This window comes from Alosa sapidissima, chromosome 21, assembly GCF_018492685.1.
Source record: "Alosa sapidissima isolate fAloSap1 chromosome 21, fAloSap1.pri, whole genome shotgun sequence".
In the NCBI taxonomy this organism is placed as follows: Eukaryota; Metazoa; Chordata; class Actinopteri; order Clupeiformes; family Clupeidae; genus Alosa; species Alosa sapidissima.
In genome coordinates this window covers 12,094,490-12,110,036 of record NC_055977.1, presented here as the reverse complement: position 1 = coordinate 12,110,036, position 15,547 = coordinate 12,094,490, and the positions used below count along the sequence as shown (strand labels likewise).

The 15,547-nt window shown below is 41.1% G+C and overlaps 1 protein-coding gene across 3 annotated transcripts; it reads left to right on the top strand.

Moving 5' to 3' along the window:
- Positions 1-60: 60 nt before the first annotated feature.
- rfx5 (regulatory factor X, 5) lies at positions 61-12,060 on the top strand. 3 transcript variants are annotated; one of them, XM_042076747.1, is made up of 10 exons: positions 61-119; positions 2,424-2,593; positions 2,706-2,739; positions 2,910-2,992; positions 3,543-3,659; positions 4,184-4,300; positions 4,596-4,674; positions 5,041-5,239; positions 5,451-5,545; positions 6,737-12,060. In XM_042076747.1, exons 2-10 carry the CDS (start codon positions 2,481-2,483, stop codon positions 7,814-7,816), a joined length of 1,917 nt encoding a protein of 638 aa, XP_041932681.1. In that variant the 5' UTR covers positions 61-119; positions 2,424-2,480; the 3' UTR covers positions 7,817-12,060. The 3 variants fall into 3 exon arrangements, with proteins under 3 accessions (XP_041932681.1, XP_041932682.1, XP_041932683.1); XM_042076748.1 differs by lacking the exon at positions 61-119 and adding an exon at positions 360-608; XM_042076749.1 differs by lacking the exon at positions 61-119 and adding an exon at positions 623-709.
- Positions 12,061-15,547: the final 3,487 nt, after the last annotated feature.

Below are 15,547 nucleotides of genomic sequence, written 5' to 3'. Positions count from 1 at the left end.
GTAGAATGCAACACGACATCCAATCACGTTGGGGGTTGCTTTGTAGTCAGGCAGACATAACACAGTTGTCCAATCATAAAATAATCTGACAGGGGATTTTTGCTGTATCTTTGAGTCAGGTACTTTCTTTTTCTTTTTATAAAATAAATACCTTAATTATTTTGCCTGAAATATGAAAGAATGTTTTACGCATTTTTAACGTTGATTATGAAAATAGTTCTATAAGTTTTAATTGCTCTATGCCTCATGTATTTCAATGTGTTCACAGCTTGCCAACGTTAGCAGCATAGCTAGCCAGGCTATAACTAATGTCAGCTAGCTTGCTATGTTCACTAATTTAATATCAATACTTTGGATGTTCTGGGTAACGTTAAGCGACAGTGTCTATTATCTGCCTCGGTTAATCAAAGGTGATTGAAACGCTGTGAAAGCATGGCTTGGATGGTCAACAATCGATGTCTAAAGCCGACTAGCTAGATATCTACCAGCTAGCCAGCAAGTATGTCAAGGCTTCGTTTTGTCCATAAACGAAGAAAGCGGGAAGAATGTGAATCGTAAGCGCATGACCGTAGCAAACAGTGCGGCAAGCAAGATGGGCCTTGTAACAGGTTAATAACACTAGAACAAATGTTGTTTACGGCCATATTTGTCGAACTGTCTAATTTGGACGATGAAACATCCGCGAATTTCAAGGAAGGGTCGTAGGAAGGTAATTTAGGGAAGAAGCTAGAGGCTAGCAAGCTAACGTTAGCTTCCTAGTTGTATTCCGAAAACATGCTCGCTCTCCCCCGTTGTATTTCGATGTGGTAGCTTTTGACAGCTGGTAGATGTGGGCTGACAGCGGCTCAGCTGTGTCAGAGGTCTACTGCCTCTGGTCGACATTGATCGATATCAGTCGTAACTACAGACGCAAACAAATATGTTGGTTGGTTTTCAAAACATTAGGGTGGTTTGTGTGTTTCTTGCTTACTCCAGTACAATCTTGTAATGTTAATTCACTGACGGTGACAGCGGGTTGCCGTAGTGGGAGTGTCACTATTTCATTGATTATTTTGGAGCAAGCCGCCTTGGAACCTGTTTCCTTTCTCTGTGACCTTGGTGCCCCATGGAAGGGGATACAATCTGAAACCGAGTTATAATATTTTGGTGATTGGGGCTTCTATACTCTTTGATTCAACATATTGCTGTTGTTTAAGATACATCTATTAGCCTGCCACTATTATTGACACCATTATGTAGGCTACAGCTGTTACTTCTCTTATAGCCTAACTGCACCGTTTGTAACCTTGTGTATTAAGGCACTTTTGTCCTGTTCATTAATTAATTAGTAAAATGTTGTCATACTTGAGAATATTTCCAGGAACATAATAACATTATTCATTTCACTGTGTGAATGAATTTACCATTATCCTTATACAGAGTGAGCTTCTGTTCTGTCTTCAAGAACTGATTGTCGAAGTTGTATTTTTATTTGTGTGTTTACTATTTACTGATGGACAAATCATTTTTTGAATTTGAATGAATTGAAATGAATAAAGAGTCCATCTACGTTTTTGTAAGTTATTGATAAATTGTTATGTAGTAATTAGTAATCACATTGGTTATTACATTTATATAAACAGGATTGTATTTTAATGTAGCCTACATCTCTATGTAATTTTCAAGCACAATATGTTATGATACAAATTGTGACAACAAAGACAGGATTGTTTTTGACAATAAAGATTGTATTTAACAAAATGCTATTGATAACTTTGCCATTGAGGCTAACTAAATTTCTCTGGAGGGCTCACAGAAACCATAACCCTAAGCAGATCAGAGTCAGAATTCCCCTCTGGCTTCTTGACTACAATGATCTCCAGATAGTTTGTCCAAATCTAAAGCAGCCTGTATGTGTTGGCCAGTGGCACTGACCATCTTGTCTCCTTGCAAAACAGTGGAGTAGTGTTTTATAAGAAAGTACTTAGAGGGATGCGATGCCCCTTGGAACTCACCTTGGCAACATCACTAGGCAGCTATTATTTCAGGCAAACAATATCAGTCTCCTACCAAAACGAATAGGGAGAGGCTCATAACTCCACATGTAGTGGTAAAAAGACCTTATAAGTATATAGCTGGAATTTGGTTTATTTGTGTACTGCACATCCACAGCTTTGTGGCTTTTGCTATAGTAAAGGTGGGAATAAAGTCAGGAGAAGTGAAATGTCGTAACGCAATGATTTTGTCTTGTAATCCGATTGCAAGCTACTGAGTTTTTTGACGAAACTCTGCATTTCAGATGCTGGAGATAGCATTTGTTGTTTCTGTGCGTACCCTTCAGGTCTGTTTTGTTCTGTTTAGTAGTGTGGTTCATTCGCACATCAGATTTACATGTCTGTGTCACACGTCCTCGACTGTCTCCCCTTTCCTCCCTTTCCCTCTAGACTCTGGTTCTCTCCGAGGGTTCTGGATGCGGGAGGCCAGCGCAGTGAGTGCAATCCATGGCGGACGAGCGAGTGAGGGGTGGGGAGGCCCCCAAACCCGGGCGGCTGGACACAGGAGAGGGCGACACGGAGCCCAGCATGCTCCTGCAGAAACTCAAGAACAACATCTCGTAAGACAGCATTCCCCAGCTGGTTAGACAAAAGATACAATTGGAATGCATATTATGTGATGCATGCCCCTGCACAAACTAAACCACTTTTCTGTTTTTTTGCTCTCTGCAGTAAGAATGTTCAGGGCAAAGTCGACAACATTTTGGTAAGTAAACATTGTAATTTATGCAAAGAGATGTTTTCTCTCTCATATATTTTTTTTAGTCTGTGTAGAATTATTCCACTCTCTGGAACTAATTGAGTTGCTTGACCTTGACATATTAGCAATGTTTACACAACTGTTACATAACCGAATCCTCTTTTTATGATCTTCAGCAAGATGTTCAGCGCTTCTCTGACAACGACAAGCTCTACCTGTACCTCCAGCTACCCTCTGGACCCAGTGCAGGGGAAAAAAGGTTAGTCAAATGCACATACACAAACATACAGACACACACACCCATACACAAAAGGATTTTCAATACAATCAGAAATACACACACCCCCACACAACTCAAGCATACAGAGACAGCATACACGTTCATACTGTAGCTTAACCTCACAGTCACATTAGCTACAAGAGACAGCGACAAATCCAGCAACTTACCGCTGAGTGGGCGTTGTGAGCTCATGAACAAGGCTGTGACTCACAGCTAGTTGCTACTGCTTTGCAGTATACATAAATACTGCCGTCTATGAGTTATCGCTATCTTGGATTATTTTTTAAGTTTCAAGCAACGTACATCACGCTGCCTTCGCTTGGATTGGCAGTTGCCATGTCAGTCGCTCAGCACCTAGCTGGCAGCATAACAACCACTTGTCTCTTGTTGCTGTAAAACGCTTCTATTGAAAATGAATGGCACACTCACTAGTATTTCAGCGTTTTTAAATTCTCATCAGAACTAACTGAATCTACTCCACTGCACCATGGTTCTCCTCTGGTTAACTCTCATTTGTAATTGTCCATAGTGATGCCAGTTCCCTGAACATGGCTGACCAGCTGCTCACCTGCAACTGGATACGTAGTCACCTGGAGGAGCATGCTGACACCTGTCTGCCCAAGCAGGACGTCTATGAGACCTACAAGTGAGATTTCTTGACTTTCAAAGGGAGAAGTGCACTTGAGTTGTGGATAGCATGCACAGTAAAAGCAATAATTGCATATTGTGGAAAAAATATTGTGTATTGTGTAACTATATTGTGTACTGTATAAAGTTTACTATTGTGTACAGTATAAACTGTATGTTGAAGGCATTATTTTGCACAGTTACCATTCAGAAACCCACCTGGTGTTCCCAACATTCTGTATAATTTCCTTTTATCAGTTCCAATTCTGTTGTTGTTTGAGTTTGCAATGTTTTTGCACGCCCTTTACTTCTGCTTAAGGGGGGGCATTTCCCAAACCTCTCAGGCTTTGAAGGGGAAATATTTGATAGTCAGGGCTAGGGTTAGAATATTTGATTGTTGGTGGATGTCATATGTCAATTATATGTGTGAAGGTATCCCTTGACTGACTTAAGAAAAGTTTAGTTTTATTATAAATGAAAGAATTTGACTTTGGTAATAATAGTAAAAATCAAAATCTAAAACAACCTTCTTCCTTCTCTTAGGCGGTACTGTGATAACCTACAGCAGCGACCACTGAGTGCAGCCAACTTCGGCAAAATCATCCGTGACATTTTCCCCAACATCAAAGCCCGGAGACTGGGAGGAAGAGGACAGTCAAAATATCCTTCCCTGCAGTGGCTATTACACTTCATCCAAGGGCATGGCGATATTGCCTAAAATAGATAGATCTACTTTTGGGAATATGAATTCACAATAATTTCAACACCAACACAACAACACCTGCCAAGATTTAATTATGTCATTATATGTTGAAGTCATAGTCATGTAATGTATAATTATTATGCCTATATATCTTCACTTCATAAATCCTGTTTAATTCCATGATCTTAGTACAATACAGCAATGTACCTGTTTGCTGCTACATTCATTTGTTCTTTAACCTGGCTGCTCCACATACTGCTATAGTGGGATTCGTAGGAAGACAATCTTGAACATGCCCCTGTTGCCTAACCTAGATCTGAAGAATGACCCAGTAAGAGCACACAAGTATTTCTTTATTTCTCTTCTTTCTCTTCAAGTCTTGGGTGAAAAGTCACAAATGTTGCGTTTCATATGCGTTTACCTGAGGCTACCTTACCTCTTTGTACAACGTAATCAACAAAAACGCTACTACACTGTGCAGAAAGCTTGAATGACATAATTGTTTCTGAAAAGACAGTCCTCATTGTGTAATAGTGCTTGATATACGAGTCCACATATGCCGCCCACCAACTTTTAAAACACTTGATATTTGACATTTTGGGGCAGAAAAAAAAAGTTATCCATCAACTTTGTCAGAGCATACTGTACTGTAACCATGAACAACTTGAGTAAAAACTAACATATTGATGGCTTGCAGTCGGAGCTGACAGAACTGGTCCAGACCTATAAGCAGGAAGTGACTGAGGCAGCATGTCAGCTGATTTGTGACTGGGCACAGAAGATTCTGAAGCGCTCCTTTGACACGGTGGTGGAGATTGCCAAATTCCTGGTGCAAGAGCACATTGTCAACCCGCGTTGCAGCCAGGCTGAACTGGTCACTTCTGCTGATCTAGCTGGTATGTGTAGATAAAAGAAATTATTGTGAAGAAATTATCTTTGTGGTGTGACCAGGGCAGGGCATCTGGGTAGTGTAGTTTTACTACTAATTGTTGATGTGCTATGTTGGTTTCCCAAGTCAACCCCTTAATTGTTATTTCTTTATTTCACTTATTGATGTTTTGTGGTGGTCTTCGATATGTGATGCATCTCTCTTGTTTTTTCTCGCAGGTGGGCCAGCAAAGCCTCACAAAGTGATCAAGAAGAGCCCTGCTCCGCCCAAGGCAGGTGCTGTGGAGGGAGAGGGCAGTGGCCGCGATGCCAAGGTAATGTGCTCCAGGCAGGGGATGTCCTGCTCTGTTTACAGTACACTGGTATAGTACACCAGTGGTTCTTAAAGCTGCAGTTGGCAAGTCTGACAGATTGAAGGGACTTGAATGTTTACAACTCTCATGCCCCTACCCCACTGCCACCGAGCACCCTCTCATCGAGTTTGTGCTCGTAAATGCGCACCAGACTGTGAGTGACAGTCCGATCTCACACAGCCCTGCTCTGATTGGACCAAAAGGACCGGGAGCTGTTGATTTTTGCAAAACAAATAACAGACAGGAGGTAGAAGTGCGTTTTTTTTTTCTAAAACCGGCTGATTTATGTTGTTCTGTCGGAGCATAGTGTCGGTTTCAGTGAATATGATCAAAAAAATGTTGCCAACTGCAGCTTTAAACTTTTTGTCTGGCGACCCCCCAAAAAACATGGGCCAGGTCTCACGACCCCCTTCTCTCTAACCGACGGAATTTGGTTTTGAAATGTTGCGAGATGGGCATTGGAAGCAGAGGCAGAAAATGTCTTCTCCCATAGGTAGGCTATGTCAACACCAAGGGCATTATGTCAATGGCAGCCTTTGACTTTGGCCTTTAGAAAAATGTCTTTAATCCAGACAAATCATTTTGTGACCCCTCCAATATTTTCTGGCAACCCCCCTGAGGGTCCCGATCCCCAGTTTAAGAACCACTGTGATACACCATCTGTTAATTGTCTGGTTTAATACACTAGTCTGAGGGTACGTTTATCAAACTCAGAAAAGTGAAAACTTTCATTGAAAACTTTATTCATCCCCATATGGTACCACGTATAACAAAGCAATAGTGCTCTTACTTTGGTGCTCAAAATAGGTGGTGGGTCAAAGGACCGTTTGGGGTATTTGAACAATCTATGTTGAGGGATGTTTTCAGCTTTTTTAAATATCAGTAACTTTCACTGCTTTTCCTGGCAAATAGAGGGGGCAGCTATGTTTGTGGCCCAACGTGTATGTCTAGAACTACACTAGTGTGCTGTGAGGCAATGTCTGAATATTTAAAAAATATATTTACTACAAGGGTCTACTTACATTATTATGCTATTATATTATCAGTGCAGTACACTAGTAGCATAAAATTAAAAAGGAAAATAACATCATTCAATAATATATCATCCAGCAAAAGTAAGTTATTGTGAGGTCTATTTGTCTCTTACTGTAGCAAAAAGACAAAACCGAAGGAGAACAGGCCGTACATGGAAAGACGCCTCCCAGCGGTGAGAAACCGGCCAAAGAAGTGGAGGGTCGCAACCAACAGGTGCAGAATCTGATCAAGCACCTGCCCAAGCTGCTCCCTCGTGGGTCAGTCCTAGACAACAAGTCCCCGCTCTCGGTGCACCCCTCCACGACGCTTCTAGCGCCGAAGGACACATCAGCATCGCCCCATCTTCTGCCAATCACCGTGACAACTTTGCCCCAGCAGAAGGGAACTCCGCTTCCTGTTATGATCCTCCCTTCCACCATGAGCCTGTCCTACAGCGAGCGCGATAAGGCTACAGCGGCGGTGACGGTGGCTACGTCAGCCGCGCCCACGGCGGTGGTCCACCGAGCACGCAGTGCTGCCCCGAAACGTCCCGTGTCCGAACCACCAGGCGTCGCGACGGACGTGCCTCCCAAGCGCAAGAGGGGTCGACCCAGGAAGCCCCGTCCAGAAGATGCCGTTGTTCAGCAACAGCAGCCAGTGGCGCCTCCTCCGGCTCCGTCCAGCTTGCCGCTGGCTCAGACGACCGGAGGGGTGATCCAGAAGGCTCTGGCCTCGTCCTCCTCGTTCTCCGCCACGCCTTCTTCTTCCTCTCAGCTGCTGGAGATTGTGATCCAGGATCAGCACCAGCTGGTGCTGGGCTCGATTCCCTCGACCCTCCAAGATGCCACGGCGTCTGCCCAAGACCAGAGGGCAGGCGTCGTGGTGCAGTGCCAGTCTGCCTCTGCACCCCTGCTCGACACTGATCCTCGGCCCGTCCTGCTCCTGCAGAGTGCCCCGACTACTCCGAGCCGATCCATGGTGATCCAGAGGGCACCTGGGGGGCAGCTTCCCCCTGCATCCGAAAACCGAGTGCCCGCTTCAAACCCACTCCTAGCTCCTGCTCTTCCTCCCATGACTAGTAAAGAGGAAGACAGAGAAGTGGAGATCACCCTCACTCCTGTGGATATGTCTGAAACCTTTGCACCCCCTGAGCCTTCTTCTGTCCCAGGCAGCAGTGGTCAGTCACAGGGGGAGAGATCCCAAAGTGATGACCCCTAGCCCAGGCCCCCGTCCCGACAAGGGAAAGGTGAGTGGGGTGGTTGTGCAGTGGGAGGCCACAGAGACTGGTCCCCCTGCCTCCCACTGAATCATAGGAGCTCAACATCGCCAGCTCCCCGTGACTGTTAGATCCATCTGCGTTTGATAGCTTGTCATGCCACTAATTAAGACTGTGTCTTGGGCCAAGACAAATGATTAATTAGTCGTTTGGACTTTTTTCATGAATGACTGGAACATACTCCTGAGGGAGTGGTCCAGTGCCCCATTGCTATACTGTGATCTCCCATCACATCTCTCTATTGACCGCCTTTGTACTTCCTTACTTAGAAATGGTGGAAGTCCCTAAATGGTGCCTTTCTAGTGTTTGAAAAAAAAAAAAAACAAGGCAGCCAATGGGATCAATGAAGCCAAAACAACTGACTTAACTTACCAATAGACATTCATCAACTCCATCAGTGCTTGCACTCAGTACCTAAGGATGAGGTTACTGTATGTCTGTGTGTGTAAATGTGTGTGTGGGAGAGTATGTGGGTGTGTGCGGTTAGCGTTGACGTGATTATGACAGCATGTTTGTCTACGTGGCTAAGGATTTTAGGTCTGGTTGTGTTCCTGTGCTTGAGTGTCTTGTCTAGGTGGCAAGACATGGAGGATGAGGGATTTACGGGTCTGAACCTCTCAGGGCGCCAAGTGCTTCTTCTGCCCCCCCTGAACATCTCTTTTTTCAAGCTTTTTTTAATTTTAGGAATATTATTTTGTTATGATTATAATTATTATGATTTGTTATTTGATAATTAAGCGCTTCACACCTTCTTACGAGTAGTTAAGGAGATTGTCTGAAAAATCAAGACAGACGCTGTCCCTGGTTGTTGTACACTAAGCCTTATGGGAAGTCTTTCATATATAATCCGATATGGTGCTTTGATATTAGCACATCCCCATGTCCCTCTCTGTCATCTGTTTGGTTGCACTCTGGATAGATTGGGTAGAATCTCGCCTGGTCACCAGTAAACTGAACCCAACATCAGCACTTACCGGGGTCTGTCGAATATGTGCAATTCCAACCTGTCAGGTCATTACGTTGCAAATGAGAGATTACTTTAAAATGTCTGAGATTTGTTTAGCTCAGCTGTGTGTAGAATGTCACTTAGGAAGAAAAACAACATCAAAGCACAAAACCTGAGTGACTTAGATAAAAGTAGATATTAAATTAGACAAGTTAAAAAAGAAGTAATACGCAACCAGTGAAAGAGGAAATGGTCAGCTTGTGGGATGCTAGTGCTTCAGCCTCTTCATGGCACTCCTTTTCTAGAAGAGCATGTTACCTTATAAACCCGCAGTTATCAGAGTCTGGATGTTAGCAACTACATGGAGTTCAGCTGCTCATCTGAAACTTTCACCCACCCATTTTGAAAACCACATTTTCTGAGGGAAACTTCTGAGGGAAACTTTCTGGAATGGCATTGAACACAAATGAGGGGGTTTCTCATACCACGTATTTACTAAAAGAATCCGTTTTAATTTTTTTCAAGGCTGAAAGTTTCATCCCAAAATGTCCAAAGTACCCTTCATGAGTGGGTTCAAAACTGAACCCTTAAAAGTTCCTCTATCTTAAGGGGTTAAAGAAAACCTTGTAGGTTGTGGAAGGCACCATTTTTTCTAAGAAGATAGCTGCCCTCTACGATGGAAGGATGCCTCTTTGGAAGTTAACCCAAGAACCTTGCATGTCCAAAATGACTGAATGAAATATCAAATTAACCCTGTAATCTGGCAAATGGGACTTTTGGCTGAGTTTGCGAAAACGTTTTTGGGAACCAGGTTGCAATTATATGTTAGGCCGGTGAAATTGTCCCACCAGGAGGATACAAACATAAGAGAATACTATTTTAGTCACACTGATGTAAATTAAGTGTTCTGAAGTTCCTGACCATCCTGACGTTGAAAATCTGATGACCAGGGTAAACATCATGACTTAGCCAAACAAAATAGTCTGCTAGGTTCTGCAGTAGCCATACTCCTTTTCCTGTCTTGTGGACCTAAGGTCATAGAACCAGAATAGGAAACCTAGTAAACCGCACTGTACCACGGTGACCTGTTGCCCTTGTAAAATGGTCTGTCAAATGGCCAGTTAAATTCAGAGTCGTTGCCAAATGCCACAGAGTTTCAAGGTGAATCCATGCAACAAAGGCTCGAGGCACACTGTAGTTAGCACTAAACAGCTGATTTCTTGCTAATTTGACTGTTTGATTTTGTGTCCTTTAATGTTGTGTATCTACATGGCCAAAAAAAGAAGGTGGTGCAAGTCTATAGACCTCAGGAAGGAGTTGAATATGGAGATAGCAAGTGATTCGAGGGAAGGTGTAGAACACGGATGTAGCAAGTGATTCGAGGGAAGGTGTGGGAAGGCTTAAAAATGTGGATGGATGTGGAAGGGTGGATCTGGGAAGAATCTTTGGGAAAGTTCATGACAGTTGAGTTGTATGTTGTACTCGATGTGAAAGGGAAATGTTTGTCATTCTCTCAAGTGAATGAACAGTCAAAGTTGATTAATATTTATGTGGGGGAAAAAAATAGTTATGCAAGTTTGCACAAAACCTGATGGATTAAAATGGATTTTGTTTTTTCAAAATATTTACAAGGATAAGAAAATATTGATTTGAGCAGATATTGCTTTACAAAAAATGAATTGAAAACTAATGCACTTATTAATTATTCTGGTGGAAATTCTATTAAGTGGAAAATAGAGGTGATTATTATAGAGAAATACTCCACATGCATTTTGATAAATGTATTTATACAAATTAGGGCTGTTTGCAATGTAAGGCTACGTATTCCTTCCGGAAATGGTGATTTAGTAGATGAGCTGGGAGAGGCAGCATATGTGGCTGTGTAGGATTGTGCTTGGGATGGCTGTGTAGGATTGTGCTTGGGATGGCTGTGTGTGGATGAGAATGGCTGACTGATAATAAAGTCACGGAAATTACACTGTGGAAGCCTCTGGGCTTGCATGAATATTAAAAACAAAAGAAAATAAAACAAAACAAAAAAACGGGTCGCATTATCAAAGATTATGATCGTGATCCGGGTAGCGGTGCTCTGGCCTGATTCCCAGGCAATCTGAACCGCATTCAAAGTCTGTTTTTATGTTCGTCTGTGTTAGTGGTGCTAATTTTTGTGACTGATGCTAATTCCTCCAAGTGTGGCACCGGGGTTGTGGTTGCATTCCCATGCTGTAGCCATGGAGACCAACATGGATCACAATACTTCAGAAAAATAAATCATTTTCATCTCTATGCATCAAGAGTCACGATAAAGTGTATTCACCCTCTGGTTTTCATGTTTCCAATTTTTGATCAAACTGTTCTACAGCATCAACTTTGACGTCCTTTTAAAATATTTTTTTAGAGTTTGGCTCAGATGAGTAATGCCCGAAATTCATGCATGATTTTTATGGATGGCTTATTGTTTTAGATTGTTAATTTTCAAGAGTGGAGCTTGAGCTCAATACTGACCAGTTGTGGACATAAAACCATGCATGTCATATGTGGATTTGAATCTCTTGTCGGCCAGTTCTGATCCAACAGTCTCTGTAGTTCAAGGTGAATTGATTGGTATAAAGCAGGCAGTTTCTTGCCCCTTCAATCCATTCAATACATCCACCATCAGGACATTTTTTAATTACAACAGTAAAAAATTATGAAATATTAATTGTTAATATTAATGCATTTGTGTGATAAGATATTGAGAAATCCAAACTTAATATTTTCCAGTTGATGGTATCTTCAGAGATTGTTGGGAGGATGTCTTTAGTTTGCCACTAATGTGGCCAACAGTGTGTGGTGGCTGGCACTGGATTTCTAATGGTGCATATGAACAGTTGTTTTATGTCTGCCACTGGTCTCTATTTATTACAGATGTGTTCTGTTTCTTCTTCTTTTCTATCTTTTCTTAAGCCCCTTATTTATGTCTTGCACTTTATGTTTATAACCGACGTGCACATGGAAAAAAATAATAATCTGAATTTGGTTTCATGGATAGAGCACCTTATGTGTTGTCATTTTGTATGTGCAGCTGTGTAAAATGTTACCGGTTTGATTTTGTACTTCTTCATTGTATCAAAGTTATGTGATACTGGACATCTATGCTTCCTTTAAAAAGAAGAAATAAAAAATAAATAAAGAAACAATGCCAAAAGCTAATGTGAATATATTTTCCTAAATGGGACTGTATTAAATGTTGTGAAAGTCCATTTACATTATTTTGTCCTGTGGGTCTTTTGCTACAGGAGTGTGCGTGTGTGTGTGTGTTCGCGCATGTGTGTATGCGTATGTTTGTGTGAGAGAGAGAGTTACATTACAACCTAGTTAAGCTATCTAAGATATCTTATATTGAATCCCTAATGCAATATAGTGATGGCTCAATGGTGTTTTAAGCCCCCAATGTCGTCTTCCAGGCAGCGCCACAGTCGACTTATAGGCACCTAATCCTAACCCTTACGTTGCACCCTTCTCCTAACCCAGACCTACATGTAATATAGCCTATATCATTTCATGTCGGAAGCTTGTCAGTAAACGTTAAAGCTAAAACAGTCAAATATTACTAGATGATGGCAAACCACATAATAAGTACCAAACGAGATCATCCTTAAAGAACGTCCTCTCAAGCTATAAGATAAGTTGTGAATCATCTTAATTAATCCTAATTGATTGTAAGGTAGTTTTACCTTAATAATGATAATCAACAGTATAGACAAATGACATCACTGCTGTGATCTGATGAACACTTTAGCTGTCATAATGGTTATTGCGAGTTTACAACCTGAATGTTGAATGTTGAGAGAATGAGACAAAGTACTACTGAAATCTGAATTTTTCCTTTTCTATCACCTTCCCCAGCCACTAGGCCTCAAGTGCAAACATTTCCTCACTACAACTGATGTACTAACTCATCTGAACAGGAAATAAAAAATTAAAATAGAAATGAAATTGGAGATTTATAACGTTTAATGCCCTTATTAGCTAAATAAAGTATCAGGTTTAAAGCTAAATGATGGAAATGAAAAGTTGTACACATATTTCAGATGAATTGTCAATAATGCTGCTGAGAAATATTATAATAGAAGATCAATGCATAAATTGAGTCCGCACAGTATATCAGAGAAACAGTGGTCTGATATAAGTAGAATTTCTCAAAAAAGGTAGGCCTACATGTTATTCACCGTCAGAGTTCATATGTAGACAGTGCTTACCATTGTCAACTTTATTGGGCTTGTTTGTTTGCCAAATGAATGCAAATCGAGATCCGCCTTCCTACTTGAAGGAAAAGAAAACTAGAGGTTAGGCTCCTCATTATCGCCATCTTCTGGTGAATGTTAGCCTGACGAGCCATACCAATTACCTTTGCTGCCACCACTAGGATGTGTCTAGATTTCTAGGCTAGGTGAATGTAGCTTAGTCTATGAGACTAAGTGTGTCACAATAAGTTCTTGAATGAAGTGATCTTCTGCCCCCAGCTGTAAACAGAAGCACTGGGGAGAAATAAAGAATAACAGACACAAAAATAAAGAAACAAAGATTTCAGTGCATATTTGCTGAGTTACTTTGTTAGCCAACTAAATTGTTTGTTCATTAATTGATTGTTTATTGAGGACCGAGGTCTACCTCTGCCCATGTTCTGCCAGTGTAAACGTGAAGCAGACCCTGCTGACCAATCAAAATGCAGGGGGTGAAATTGGATCAACGATTATAAAAGCAGTTGGATCAAGATTCAGGTTTCCAGTCAGGCTGGTTGTGAAATTATTTTATGGTAATTTAAATCAATGAAGACAAATACAACCCCAAAGCAGAAAAAGTTGGGACATTGTGTAAAATGTAAATAAAAACAGAATGTGATAATGAGCTATACAAGTCTTGTAAACCCATATTTAGCAGCAAAAAGGCAACATATCAAATGTTGAAAATGAAAATTTGGACTATTTCATGGAAAATATATGTTAATTTTGAATTTGGTGCCAGCAACATGTTTCAAAAAAAGTTGGGACGGGAGCATGTTTACCACTGTGCTGCTTCACCTCTTCATTTAATAAAATTCTGTAAATGTGTATGAACTGAGGAGACAATTTGCTACAGTTTTGAGAATGAAATGTTGTCCCATTACTCCCCGATATAGGATTTCAGTTGCTCAACTGTATGGGGTATTCTTAGTCATAGAGTAATAGAGTCTCTTCCTCTTTGGAGAAATACTATAAATATGTGCAGAATTCATTTTGGCATTATTTTCCGGAAATATTCAAGGTAGTCCCTGGAAAAGATATTGCCTGGATGGCAGTATATGTTGCTCAAACCTGTATACTATCATTCAGAATTGATTGTGCTTTGCAAAATGTGCAAGATGCCCATGCTGTAGGCAGTAATGCTCCTCCACACGGTCATAGATGTTGGGTTTGGAACCTAGCACTAAAACAAGTTGGATAGGTTGGATACTTGGATAGGCCCTCTTCTCTTTAGCCCAGATGAGTCAATGATTTTCAAAAAGAATGGCAAACTTTGATTGGTCTTACCACAGGTCCTTTTTCCACGTTACCTCAGTCCATTTTTAACAAGCTCATGAGCAGATAAGGTGGTATTTTCTGTATCATGTCTCAATACAATTTTAGCTGTTACAATTTTGGCTGTGCACATAGACAATGGTTATCAGAGGTTTTCCTGAGCCCATACAATGACAGGTCTGGAAACAGGTCTGGTGTTGATGCAGTGCCATCTGAGGTCCAAAAGACCACAGCCATCCAATGGGTTTTTCAGCTCTATCCCTTGTTTGCAAAGATTTCTCTGAATGTTTTAATAATAATAATATTACATTATGTCCTGTAGTTGATTAACTCCCCAAATACGTCACAATTTCATGTTAAGAAACATTCAAATTACATTGTTTGATCATTTGTGCGCACAAGCTTACGCAGAGTGATGAAAACCCCTACATCTTTACTTCTAAGAGACCCTACCTCTCTGGGATGCTCTTTTTCATACCCAATCGTGTTGCCACTTACCCTAATTAGTTGTGAAACATTCTTCCTTTTGTTTTCTTTATCATTACACAACTTTTCCAGCATTTTGTTACCCCGTCCCAACTTTTTTTGAAACATGTTGCTGGTATCAAAGTTGAAATTGACATATATTTTCCATGAAATATTCAAATGTCATTTTCAACATTTGATATGTTGTCTGTGTCTTTTTTGAAATTAAATATGAGTTTAAGATATTTGCAGATTATTACATTCTGTTTTTATTCACAATGTCCCAACTTTTTCTGTTTTGGGGTTGTAGGTAATGAAGCAATATAGCATGAGTGAGAGTGGGATTGGTAAGGATATACCCACGGCTGTGTTTTGGCCGTAGGCACCAGGCTGGGGGCCTGTGTGTGCCTATATTTATACACAGCCTGTGCACTGTGAGTATGGATGGCCACAAAAAGAACTTGAAACAATAACTAACCAGCAGAAAGGAATCAGATGATGGTACACAGGCCCATCACATGCAGAGAAAGTGGAAGTGGGAGCACTGGTGTTTTCAGACCAAAATTAAGTTCAAAAGTAGACTAAAATATATTACAGTCTAAACAAATCTATTTATTGATTACAAACACATGTATAGTACAGAATTAATGCTTTTTACACACTCACACACACACACACACAAACACACACACCATTACCCCCCCACACACTCACAGGCGAAA

What these genes read in the sequence shown, in the direction of transcription:
- rfx5 (XM_042076747.1), top strand. Translation starts at nt 2,481, where the DNA reads ATGGCGGACGAGCGAGTGAGGGGTGGGGAGGCCCCCAAACCCGGGCGG. An exon ending in CCCAGTGCAGGGGAAAAAAG is followed by an intron (nt 2,993 to 3,542) that starts GTTAGTCAAATG and finishes AATTGTCCATAG; the next exon opens with TGATGCCAGTTCCCTGAACA. An exon ending in GGAGGAAGAGGACAGTCAAA is followed by an intron (nt 4,301 to 4,595) that starts ATATCCTTCCCT and finishes TGGCTGCTCCAC; the next exon opens with ATACTGCTATAGTGGGATTC.